This window comes from Mytilus edulis, chromosome 9 (assembly GCF_963676685.1).
Source record: "Mytilus edulis chromosome 9, xbMytEdul2.2, whole genome shotgun sequence".
NCBI lineage: Eukaryota > Metazoa > Mollusca > Bivalvia > Mytilida > Mytilidae > Mytilus > Mytilus edulis.
This window is the reverse complement of record NC_092352.1, coordinates 26,527,898-26,540,694: the sequence shown is the minus strand read 5'-3', so window position 1 is coordinate 26,540,694 and position 12,797 is coordinate 26,527,898. Positions and strand designations below refer to the sequence as shown.

Sequence of the window (12,797 nt, the reverse complement as noted above, 5' to 3'; positions counted from 1 at the left end):
ATACATATCTTTCAGTTTTATTATAACTGCTTGCAATGAGAGATTCTTTTTAAAGCATCTAGAATTATACATATATTGTTTAATATAAAGAAAAATCATGTTATATGGGTTGTTGGGAAATATCTTGGATAAGTCTCCAAAAAGAAAGTTTAATTTATTCATTGGGAGACTTATTCCACCGGAAAGGAACCAGTTATCAACATCCTGTAGAAAATCTTGTACAGTATTGCAATTCCAAAATAGGTGTTCTATAGACTCATTATCTGATTTACAAAATGTACACAAAGGATCATCAGTCAATTTTATTTTAACTAAATACTGATTTGTGGCAATAATGCAATGATTAATCCTATATTGCAGCCACTGTAATTTACTATTTTTAGTAACAGCAAAAGGCAGTCTGAAAATCTTTTTCCAGTTCAGGTTCTGTTCACCTAAAATTTTAACCCACTTAAGCTGTCCAGTAGGAATAACATTATTTCTTGTCAGTACAGAATACATATCTTTTGATCCTTTACAATGTTTTAAAAATATTTGTAGACATGATGGTATAAAAGGACAAACTAATTTGTAAGATCCTTTAGGGAAAGATTTTGATGCCTCTTTCACTGCCGAAATAACACTGTTAAATTTAAGAAAATCTGTGTTAATGTTATATTTTTGATTAAATTGGTCAAATGAAATATACAATCCATTTTGGTCAACTATATCATTTACAAATCTAATACCACTTTTGAACCAATCTTGATAAATTACTGATTTATGACCAATCTTAATATTATTGTTTAGCCATAGTGGATTTGATAAAAATGAATCATAAGTAAAATTTCTTTCTTTTTGAATAATCATTTCCCAGGATCTTAGTACATCTTTCCAAAAATGGTTGTTAACTGTCATATACAGTTGTCTAATATAATCAACACCACAACTAAACAACTTTCTTTTATCTATGTTTGACATGAAAATATTTTGCCATTTACTATCTCTCTGCAAAATCCTCCTAATCCATGTGGATTTAAGTGCTATAATGAACATATTCAAATCAAGCATTTTCAAACCACCCTCCAAGTAATCTTTGATTAGAATATCCTTCTTAACTCTATGTATAGGTGAGTTCCATATGTATGAATAAATAAGTTCATTTATTCTCTTAATAATATCATCTGAAGGATTTGGCAGAGAGATAATGAGATGGTTTACAATAGGCAAGACTAGAGTTTTAATCACAGTTATTCTCCCTATAACAGTTAGATTCCTTTTAGACCACTGATTTAAAGTATTTTTAATCTGTACAATTCTTTCAGAATAATTTATCTTAACAATTTTTTCAAGATCTACATCAAAATTAATTCCTAGTAATTTAAAAGAAGTTTCACCCCAGGACAGATTTCTGTTAGGACATAAAGTATCTGTACTATATTTTTTGCTCCCAAACCAAATAACTTGTGTTTTTGTGAAGTTAATATTCAGTCCAGATATTTTTGCAAACCAATCTAATTCTAATAATGATTCTTGTAAAGATTTTTCACTCCCATCCAAAATCAAAGAGGTGTCATCAGCAAATTGTGACAATTTATGCTCAACCCGTGTGACCTCTATGCCACTAATGTCGCTATTTCCCCTTATTTTCAATGCCAGAATCTCAACACATAAAATAAAAAGATATGGAGACAAGGGGTCCCCTTGTCTACAACCTCTTCCAATAGTAAAAAAATCTGAAAGGTTCCCCCCCTGGATGACAGCAGAGTTGATATTATTGTAAAAAACTTTAACCCAATTGATGATAGATTCGCCAAAATTGAAAAATTTCAAAACATTTATCAAAAAATCCCATGATATTGAATCGAAAGCTTTTTCGAAATCAATCAAAAGTAATAACCCTGGTATTTCATGTTCCTCTGTGTACTGTAATATATCATAAATGAGTCTTATATTTTCCCCAATATACCTTCCACTAATAAAACCAGTCTGATCAAAATTTATCAATTTATCAAGGACACTCTTAAATCTGTTTGCAATAGCTGCTGATCCAATTTTATACACAGTATTTAGTAAAGATATAGGGCGCCAGTTTTTTAAAAAGTGGCGGGGTTTATTCCCTTTTGGCAAACAAGTAATAATTCCTTGTTTTTGTGTAACAGATAGTTCCCCTGTTTTTTCACCATAATTTAAAGAATTTACAATAAAAATTTGAAGATCCTTCCAAAAAAATTTATAGAACTCTGCTGAAAAACCATCCGTTCCAGGAGTTTTGTTGTTTTTCATTTTTTTTAATGCTTCTCCAGCTTCTTTAACAGTAATTGTACCTTCCAAGTTTTCTTTTTCCAGAGACGAAAGTATAGGAACATTTAAATTTTTCAAGTCTTTTTTAAGATCACTTAAAGTACTTTTAGTATCCCTTTTTTTATAAAGATTGTCATAAAAATATTTAACTTCATTCAAAATATCTTTTTGTTTTGTTATAATTTCCCCATTTTCTTTCTCTACTTTGGGAATAATTTTACTCATAAAATTTCGTGATTCTAATCCACAGAAATAATTAGTAGGTTTTTCCCCTTCCTGTATCCATTGGACACGGGATCTTACTAATTTCCCTTTCAATTTTTGTGTTCGTAAACTTTCAAGCTCATGTTTTTTTGCTTCTAATGCATTAATGGAATGTTCATCAACTCTTTCCTCTAATTGAGTTATTTCATTTCGAAGATTTATTTCCCTTTTTTCATCTTGCTTTTTTTTATAACTTGAATATGAAATTGTCTTCCCCCTAATTTCCATAAGAAGAGTCTCAAGCAAAAGCTGACAGTTAATTCTAAAATGAATGTCTGTATTATCTATTTTGTCAATATTTTCCATATTATAAACTAAAGCACAATATTGTTTTTTCACTTCCTGAATTTTTTGCTTAATAGTATTTATATAGTCTATATCATATAATAAAGAGTTGTTAAACTTCCACAAACCTTTTCCCCTAATGAAAGGGTTAAATTCTAAATCTAGCAAAATCATAGAGTGATCTGACCGATAGCTTGGAAGTACATTACAATTTTTTAGACTGTTTAAAAAGTTTTCAGTGAGAAGAAAAAAGTCTAATCTAGCCTGTTTAAAAGGATTTCTTTTCCTCCAAGTGTATCGCTGTACATCTGGAAAAAGTTCTCTATACGGGTCTATCAAATTTCTTTCTTCAATAAATTCCAATACTTTTTCCCTAGCTTTGGGATTGTTAATATTCACATAGTTGCAATAATCTATACATGGGTTTTGGACAAGATTGAAATCACCACAAATAACAAAGTATTCATTTTCAAAATCATCAATAACAGACATAATATTAGAAAAAAAATCAGGATTGTCTGTATTTGGTCCGTATAGACATACAAGAGTTATCTTTCTATTTTCTACAAGAATATCTAAAATTAAATAGTTTCCATTTATATCTTTTTTTTCTTTCAACACTTTGCATTCAAAATTATTATTGAACAAAATAGCTACACCTCTAGAGTTTGAGCTAACAGATGAAAAATAACACTCATAACCCCACATAGATCTCACTATGTTTTCTATATCATTTGTAAAATGAGTATCCTGAATACAATATATATTACAGTTCTTTGACTTCAGCATATCAAATACGTCTCTTCTTTTTAATGTGTTACGAAGGCCTTGACAATTAACAGACAAAACCTTTAATGAACTCATTGATAGAAAAAAGTTTGCATCCAAATTACATCAAGTAGTTGAATGAAAGAAATAAATATAATTTTCCAATAATGATGTAAACATAGAAAAGTAATCAGAATGGGGATGTCAAACAGGATAATTTTCAAAGGAGTGTTTAAAAATAAACGAAAAAAAATAGAACAATAAATGAGAAAAAGTTTTAAAAAATATTCAATGGATTGAATATGACAATTGCGATAAAGCATTTTCATAATTATGAACAATGTTTCACAATTTTTTAGTTTTTACAGAATAATATCTTTACATTAACATTTGCCATAAGTGTCACTTATAATTGTAATTGTGAGAAGTATATATTTACATGTTCAATTATAAGAATAATAGAAATAAGTGACTCAAGGGAGATAACAAAAAATACAAGTTAAGTCACATGAAACATTATAAATGTCATGATTGTATATGCTTAGGTTTTAAGTATACTAATTTTACCATAAAGTTTCTATATAATATAAATTATCATCAATATTTCTTATTATTATAAAATAGTAATGTATAAACATAATCTACAGCAGAAATACTTGGACATATTGATTCAAGGGAGATAATACAAAATTAAAAAAAAACCAAACAAAATACAACAACATTGAGTCACATTCAAAATAGGTAGTTAAACTATTTCTTATTTCTAGATATAAATTTTTATAATTTTACAGTTACTATTTAAGGTGTCAAAATGAGTACTTGAAAAAACATTTTCTATTAATTTTAGTTAAAACCAAGAATTTCAATACATTTTGTCTATTTTCTGTTTTGTAACCTTGTCCTTATATTATCAAATAAGTTAAACTTCAGTTGTAAACCATCTTCCATTCTACCATATACTCCAGAGTTGTAAAACCATACAGATTCAAAACAGTTCATGTCTCTCAGTTTACTAATCAGCTGCATGTTTCTCCAGGTAACGTCGTCACTAATGCGTACTTTGTTATTCAAGTTTTTTCTCTCTACCATCACTTTTCTTTTCACATCGCTATTGAAAAGTCTAACTATCATTGGTTTTGGTCCAGGTTTGTCTGATGGTAAGCGGTGGATTGCAACAACATCCCTCTCTTCAAGGTGAACATTCAGATCCCTTCTCACAGTTTCTATAAAGTCTGATCTCAAATTCTGATCCTCATGTCTAGGAAAGTTCATGACTTTGATGTTGTTTTTCCTAGAATATTGTTCATTATAGTTTGCACTAGTTAATGCCTCTTGGTTCATTCTGGTTGAATCCTCTAAGCCTTTTTTGTTTTTAATAACTACATCTCTGGTTTGGTCAATTTGTTTTCTAAGTTCTTCATTTTCTATTGATAAGGCTTCAAACTTGTTTTGCATCTCTTGCATTTCTTTCTGTACTGTTGTTAATTTAGTGTTAAGTTTCTTATCCATCGTTGATTCAAATCTTTGAAATAGTTTGGTCACAATAGAGGTAACAATTATTTCTAAATCATGTGTTCTTACAAGATCTTTTGTTAGTATGTCAAGATCATCTTTTTTGGTTATCCCCTGAAGGTTTGTTTTGATTTCATCAAGGTCCTTTTGTAGACTATTTAATCCACTAGTGTCCATGCTATTGTCTGACTCACTAGACAACTCTGAATGAGTTCTTTTAGGTAATTTAGGTTGTGTTCTAGCTTTTGTTTTATCTAAATCCTTTCTGGCTGACAATAGTGTTTGAACAGTATTAGTGTTAGTAGATTTCTTTTCCTTAGGATTTTGTCCAGTTTTATTACTTGGTAAAGAATTGCCTCCAGGCATAATGTTGTTTGTCAATTTAACTGCTCACAATAGAAAATCAATAATTCAACTCTAAAGATCCAAAAGAAAAATCTTTAGAAGCTCATAGGTAGGTAATTCCACATCAAATTTCTTCAAAACAAATATATTAAGAATCCAAATTCACTTCTTCATCCTTTGGTATTGTTTTTAATTACTGGCACTTTGAAAAAATAACTATATTCTGCAAAAACTGAGGAGCTGATTTTTATGGTGTTAACAGCTCGGCGGCCATATTTCTTCATGAAATTTTTTAATTACATGTACATACACTAAAATATTAACATAGCTTCTTTCAAATCTGATAATAAGAGATTGGAAGGTTAAACCATTTCAAATGAAAAATGACAATTGTAAAGCTGAACAAGGAAAAAACTAGATGGGACAAAACAGAAATATTTTGACATGGATGAAACCAATATAACCTCAAATTGTGTTAGCAATCTTAAACAAATAATTGAGTCTTACTGGTAGTTCACCATGAATTAGTAAGGTAGTGATTATTGGATTGCAAAATAGCAATTTTAGTGTTCTGAACAATTTTGCATCAGGTCATTCCTTTAAGCAGCAAAACTTAACACTAATGCTATAGGCTTCAAGGTTAATCATACAGTGAATGGTACGTGCTATGAGGAATAAATTGTCTATAGGCTTGTATGCAGACTTTGGCAAACCCTTGTAAACAAATATCCATGAAAATAATATTTTCCTTCAATCAATAGAATTTGGTACACAAGAGAATGAATAGATTATATGGGCTCTGTACATCGATATTGGCTTGGAACTAGCTTTCAGTAACTGTGTACTGTTGGGTATTTTGTAACTTTAATGTTTTTGCTAGTTGTTTTTTGACTGATTTACTTAGTTTGTTCTTAATTCTCCTGGTTGAGTACCCTTAAACACTTCTTAATTCCCCAGGTTCAGTTCCCTTAAACACTTCTTAATTCTCCAGGTTGAGTTCCCTTAAACACTTCTTAATTCTCCAGGTTGAGTGCCCTAAACACTTCTTAATTCCCCAGGTTGAGTTCCCTTAAACACTTCTTAATTCTCCAGGTTGAGTGCCCTTAAACTGTTCTTAATTCTCCAGGTTGAGTTCCCTTAAACACTTCTTAATTCCCCAGGTTGAGTTCCCTTAAACACTTCTTAATTCCCCAGGTTGAGTGCCCTTAAACTGTTCTTAATTCTCCAGGTTGAGTTCCCTTAAACACTTCTTAATTCCCCAGGTTGAGTTCCCTTAAACACTTCTTAATTCCCCAGGTTGAGTTCCCTTAAACTGTTCTTAATTCCCCAGGTTGAGTTCCCTTAAACACTTCTTAATTCCCCAGGTTGAGTGCCCTTAAACACTTCTTAATTCTCCAGGTTGAGTGCCCTTAAACACTTCTTAATTCTCCAGGTTGAGTTCCCTTAAACACTTCTTAATTCCCCAGGTTGAGTTCCCTTAAACACTTCTTAATTCTCCAGGTTGAGTGCCCTAAACACTTCTTAATTCCCCAGGTTGAGTTCCCTTAAACTGTTCTTAATTCCCCAGGTTGAGTTCCCTTAAACACTTCTTAATTCTCCAGGTTGAGTGCCCTTAAACACTTCTTAATTCTCCAGGTTGAGTTCCCTTAAACACTTCTTAATTCCCCAGGTTGAGTTCCCTTAAACACTTCTTAATTCTCTAGGTTGAGTGCCCTTAAACACTTCTTAATTCTCCAGGTTGAGTTCCCTTAAACTGTTCTTAATTCTCCAGGTTGAGTTTCCTTAAACTGTTCTTTATTCTCCAGGTTGAGTGCCCCTAAACACTTATTAATTCTCCAGGTTGAGTTCCCTTAAACTGTTCTTAATTCTCTAGGTTGAGTTCCCTTAAACACTTCTTAATTCTCTAGGTTGAGTACCCTTAAACACTTCTTAATTCTCCAGGTTGAGTTCCCTTAAACTGTTCTTAATTCTCCAGGTTGAGTTCCCTTAAACTGTTCTTAATTCTCTAGGTTGAGTGCCCTTAAACACTTCTTAATTCTCCAGGTTGAGTTCCCTTAAACACGTCTTAATTCTCCAGGTTGAGTGCCCCTAAACACTTATTAATTCTCCAGATTGAGTTCTCTTAAACTGTTCTTAATTCTCCAGGTTGTACTTAATACCTATAATACAGGCACATGGTTTCCTCATTTGAATTGTTTTACATTTTACTCTATTAAGAGGTTTTGTATTTTGCTATGTGGCATGGATTTTGCTCATTGTTTAAAGTTGAATGGAGATTTTTTTGGAGAACTATAGTTGCTAACATCTATGTTCTATATCTCTAGTGGATAGATGGCAATCATATCACAGCTGATTTTTAAGAAATTTGACAGCACAAGTTATTTGCACCCTATAACAGTCAAGTATGATTCAACTGCAGAAAAGTAAGGTGTTGATGTAAAAAAAAATAATTGAAAGTTATTGTTTCTTTGAAAAACACAATGGTAAATGGGTAACTGCAATTTTGCATGTCCAGACAGTTCCTAGGATAACAGTGTTTGATTTTTTCGAAAAAAATATTGTAATTTTTATTTAATTTAAAACAGAGGAGGTAGAGGTAACCCAAGAAATCTATCAGGAGGAAGAAACGGCAGAAATCAGGGAAATGCAGCAGCATTAGGAAAGATAACCAGTCTGATGGATAATGAAATGGGAATGAGGGGTAATTCTCAAAGTCACAGAGGGAAGTTTGATACTCCTGCTAATCAAAGGCTTGCTAAACTTGCTGGGAATTATAACGAGGATGATTTACACATGGAGGGTGGTGGCGATTTTGGTGCAGGGCCTAATATTCATATTGGATATGGTGATGAGACATATAATGATGGAGGAAGCAATAGGTTAACACAGAGAGGAGGCAATGATTTTGGTGGTTCAGGTAGTAGAGATCAGTTTGCTGATAGACTAGGTCAAGGTTATGAAGGCATGGCAGGTGATAGGGTGGATAATTATAATCAAGGTTCTAAAAGAAGTATGGATGCTGGATATAGACAAAAAATGGACATTGGTATGGGTGGTGGTCAATATGACGATTATGTGAGAGATACTGGAGATGATTATAGTGGAGTGGATGATTTTAGCCCAAGGCGTAGGGATAACGTGCATCATGATATGGTCGACACTTTCCAGCAGAGAAGAACAAATGTAGGTTCAGGTTACAACGATAAATCAGACATGTTGAGTGTTGATAGAAATCAGCCTATTAGTTATCCAGATATATACAGCAGTAAGGGATCATCTGGTATGAGTGAGATGTTTTCACCTAAGAAACGTAAATTTACAGAAGAACCAATGAAAAGAACATATAATGATTATTTGATGGACACAACTTTGCAAGGTAAGGTAATATGTAAATGGCGTAAGTAGCTTTTACTCATAGTTAGTCAATATACAGGAAGACACATGAGATATAACCAGTAGCTTACATATGAAACTTTATATAATAGTCTGTAGTTTAGGAATTGTAGATACAAGATTTCCCTCATTGTGAAGATATGGCTAACCTCAAGTTTTAATATGGGTAACCAAAAATCAGTTTGAATGGAATATTTGATAGATGTGGAATTGCAAGTGGGGAGTTTAAGATACAACATATGTATCATGTTGATGGACTAATAAGGGATAAATTTGCAGAATGCCAAATGTAGGGATACTAAGCAGCAGGCATACCATAAATTTTTCTCTATAAAGCTTTATATTTTAGACCCTCATCGTTTGTATATAGATTCTTTATGTTACAAAGTTTTGTACTGTTTGTCATTTATCTGTTGTCCATGATCTCAATTTTCTGGTGCAGTGACTGCTTAAAAAACAGTATAGTTTTTGTCATGTGAATTATTCAATTGCAGAAAAGCAGGTGAGACATGCGCACTCTTATTAACACATACAAACTTGATTATCTATAGAATACACAATAAGTTAACATAGCTTACATATACATATTGGAATTATTCATCAACACAATTAGTTCTATTCATGATAAATACAAAATATTGTTTGTCCACCATAGATATAAAACAAAATACATGTTAGAATTATTAACCAAATAAATAACAGCATTTAAGTTGCATTAAGCACACATGCAAGGCACAATATTTATTTTCCAAAAATAGGAGGTTAAGTATGATATATATACAATATTATACAACTTTTTTATTTTGATGAGGTTGATGTTGCCTTTGAATGTCTATATTTAGAAACACTAAAGATTTTCCAAATCTTATATTAACATCTCATTTTTTTTTACGCAGTGAATATGTTTTATCAAAGAGGATTTCCTATGCTTTTAGCCAAAGAGAAAACAGAAAATTTATAGTCATATAATAAATGTGTGAATTGTTTGTGTAGATTGTGAATTTCACTAAAATGTTACTTTGTAGATTCCATACGGGATGATTCAGTATTCAAGAAACCAAATATGTCACTAATGGTGGGTAGAAATCAAAATCAGAGAACAAGAGGAGGACAAAATAACCAGAGAGGGAGAGGAGGACAAAATAAACAGAGAAGTGGAGGAAGAGGTGGTCCAATGCCATTGATGGGGAAATTTTCTGGAAGGAAGACATATTGAAGGTATTATTTTAGTATATAGTGAAATGGATAGGGATATTATCCTTTTGTAAATTGAATTTCTGTCACTCTGAGTACATATTTCGTAATGGCATATAACATTATAAATCAGTAGATAATACATTATACAACCAAATTATTTGTTTCTCTTAAAAAGGCCTATACAATCAAAAGATAAACAATTAGCAGTGAAGCATACATGTAAAATTGAAATTGATCTGAATAAGACATGACATAACTCTTAGTTCAAGATCATAGCTTTGGATGACTTTGACCATTAAAATATAAGCTCACATACAACATTGGAGTTATACATGAAAATTTGCTACAGCTAGTCCGAATATATTAACTGAGGGCATTTCAGTCTTGAATTTTATGTAAATATGTTTTTATTTTTTACTTTCAGGGTTTTCATTCCAAACTTCAAAGACTATTGAGTAATTTGTGAAAGATAAAACACTGTGAACTGTATGAATATGTGATAATCATGGACGATGAATTCAACTAGTTTTTATACAGATTCATTTACTAACATATAACAGCTGCAGTTAATTGTTAAGTTAACAATTTGTTTACCCATTTGTATGACTTTTATATTTTAATATTGAAAAGAAATTCCAGTTCTGTAAGGTTCAATCTATATACAAAAAATAAAACCAACACACAAAATAGACATATTTGATTTTAGAACATGATAACAAAAAATGAAAGGGTTTTTCTACAGAAATTTTTCATTATATCTTATCATTGCGAACATTTCAGTGTTGTTATATTTATTCATTTAAACACATCATTATACCATTATATTGCAAAACATAGGCAGGATTCTTTACGAAGTAATAATTACATTTTAGAAAAATTTGGTATCAAAACATTTACTGTAATAGTACCCTTTTATTGTTTAACATGACTTAATCATTGAAAGATATTGTGTAGAATAAGGCAAACTCTGTAAGCATAGCCTTCCTATGTTTTCTGTTGTTTATGTTTTTATACATAAATTATATCAATCATTAGACTTTTTTTTAGTATCAATTCACATTATTACATTTGCACTTTACTGTTGTAAAGAAACTTAAAGATGAACATTACTTATGTTTATTACCTGCATATTACCATAATGTGTATTATGATACTTATGATGTTTTATATAATAAAGAAAATTAATTGATGTGTGGCTATATAGTATAACATTATACCACAGTACCGATTTTAAAATACGACCTCAAATTTTTATGGTGCTGTAATGGTCTCATTAGAAGACATTTGCAGACCATCAATTGAGTAAAAGTATATTGATCTCTATGAAATTGTAAAACAAAATTCCATTCTATACTAGAGAAAAGTGATGCCCCACACTCTGAAGTAACTGTAGGACTTTCATTGAGATATTATTGTTTTCATTGAGATATTATTGTGTCTGGGTGACACAATTAATGCCCTGCAGATGCAAAGGGTCATTTTAAAGTACACAAAGTTGAGCATGGGTGCACGCTCCTCTTATGTATGTAAATACTTAAAAAAAAATGACAGTTTAACTATCTGCCAAAAGAGCAAATATTAATAAAAATCAAAACCCTGACCACGTGCACACGTTCAGTATGTTTCCAAACAAACAGCAAAGTGAAAACTTCCTAGTATTCAAACTGTAGGAGGAGTTATGCAGAATAATGATATACCCATAATGGGGGGGGGACAGATGGAATAACAGGATTATCTGTTTTTAAACTTTTTAATCATAAAATAGAATGGCTAACATTGATACAAGTATTTTATAGAGAGATAAAATGTGCCAAAAAAATAATTACTCTAATTCCCCAAAATATATTCTGAAACTGGCATTTTCAAGATGCTTCATTTGATTGACAAAATATTTGTTACTTTAAAGGACATGATTTTCCACAAAGCATTCAGCTTTCCCATGTGAATCAATTGCGCTCCTCTTCTTGCTTACTTGTTCAAAAGTCATATATCGATTGAGAAAAAAACAAATCTGGGTTACAAACTTAAACTGAGGGAAACACTTTACAGCTGATTTCCTAATGCTTGCAAAGTAAAACTTTGTTTGGCTTGCTTGCTTTGTTTGTATAATTGTTAATACAAGCTTTGTAAATAAGATTGACATCTTTAAACAGTATATTTTAATTGTTTAACCTGAATATATATTATATTTGAATTTAATTGGGTGTTATCCTATGGATTGTACAATATAAAAACCAAGCAAGCAAGCTAACCAAAGTTTTGTTCTACATGCATTAGGAAATTAGCTGTAATATAACAGGAAAACAACGAAATGAAACAACAGAACTACTTTAGTGCAACAAAAAACCAAGAAGACAATGCAACATACACAGAAACGAACTATAAGATAACAGTTGCCATTTTCCTGATTTGGTACAGGACATTTTAAAAATAGTGGGTTGAACCTGCTTTTGTGGCTGGCCAAACCTCCCACTTTTATGGCAATGTTAAATATAACACTCCAATAACACCATTACATGACAGGACTACAATAGAAATAAATGGAAGGACAGAGACATATAAATAAACAATACAATAGAACATTACATGATGATAGTTATTAGCTTATAATTTAATACGTCAGACGCGTGTTTTCTCTTTACAAGACTTATCAGTAACGATCAGGTCAAAATAGTAAAGAAAGCCAAACAAAGATCATGAGCATGATGACCAAAAATTCCCCAAAAAGTTGTTTCAAATATGGCTAAGGT

The 12,797-nt window shown here is 31.2% G+C and overlaps 1 protein-coding gene across 3 annotated transcripts in view; it reads left to right on the top strand.

Moving 5' to 3' along the window:
• LOC139487943 (uncharacterized) overlaps positions 1–11,236 on the top strand; it is a 33,829-nt gene extending 22,593 nt beyond the window's left edge. For 2 of the 3 annotated variants that reach the window (XM_071273190.1, XM_071273191.1), the window contains exons 13-15: positions 8,043–8,833; positions 9,876–10,068; positions 10,472–10,701. In XM_071273190.1, the coding sequence (XP_071129291.1) occupies positions 8,043–8,833; positions 9,876–10,066 (982 nt within the window). In that variant the 3' untranslated portion in view covers positions 10,067–10,068; positions 10,472–10,701. Of the gene's footprint in view, positions 1–8,042; positions 8,834–9,875; positions 10,069–10,471 lie in introns of all 3 variants that reach the window. The other variant, XM_071273189.1, reaches the window with a different exon arrangement.
• Positions 11,237–12,797: the final 1,561 nt, after the last annotated feature.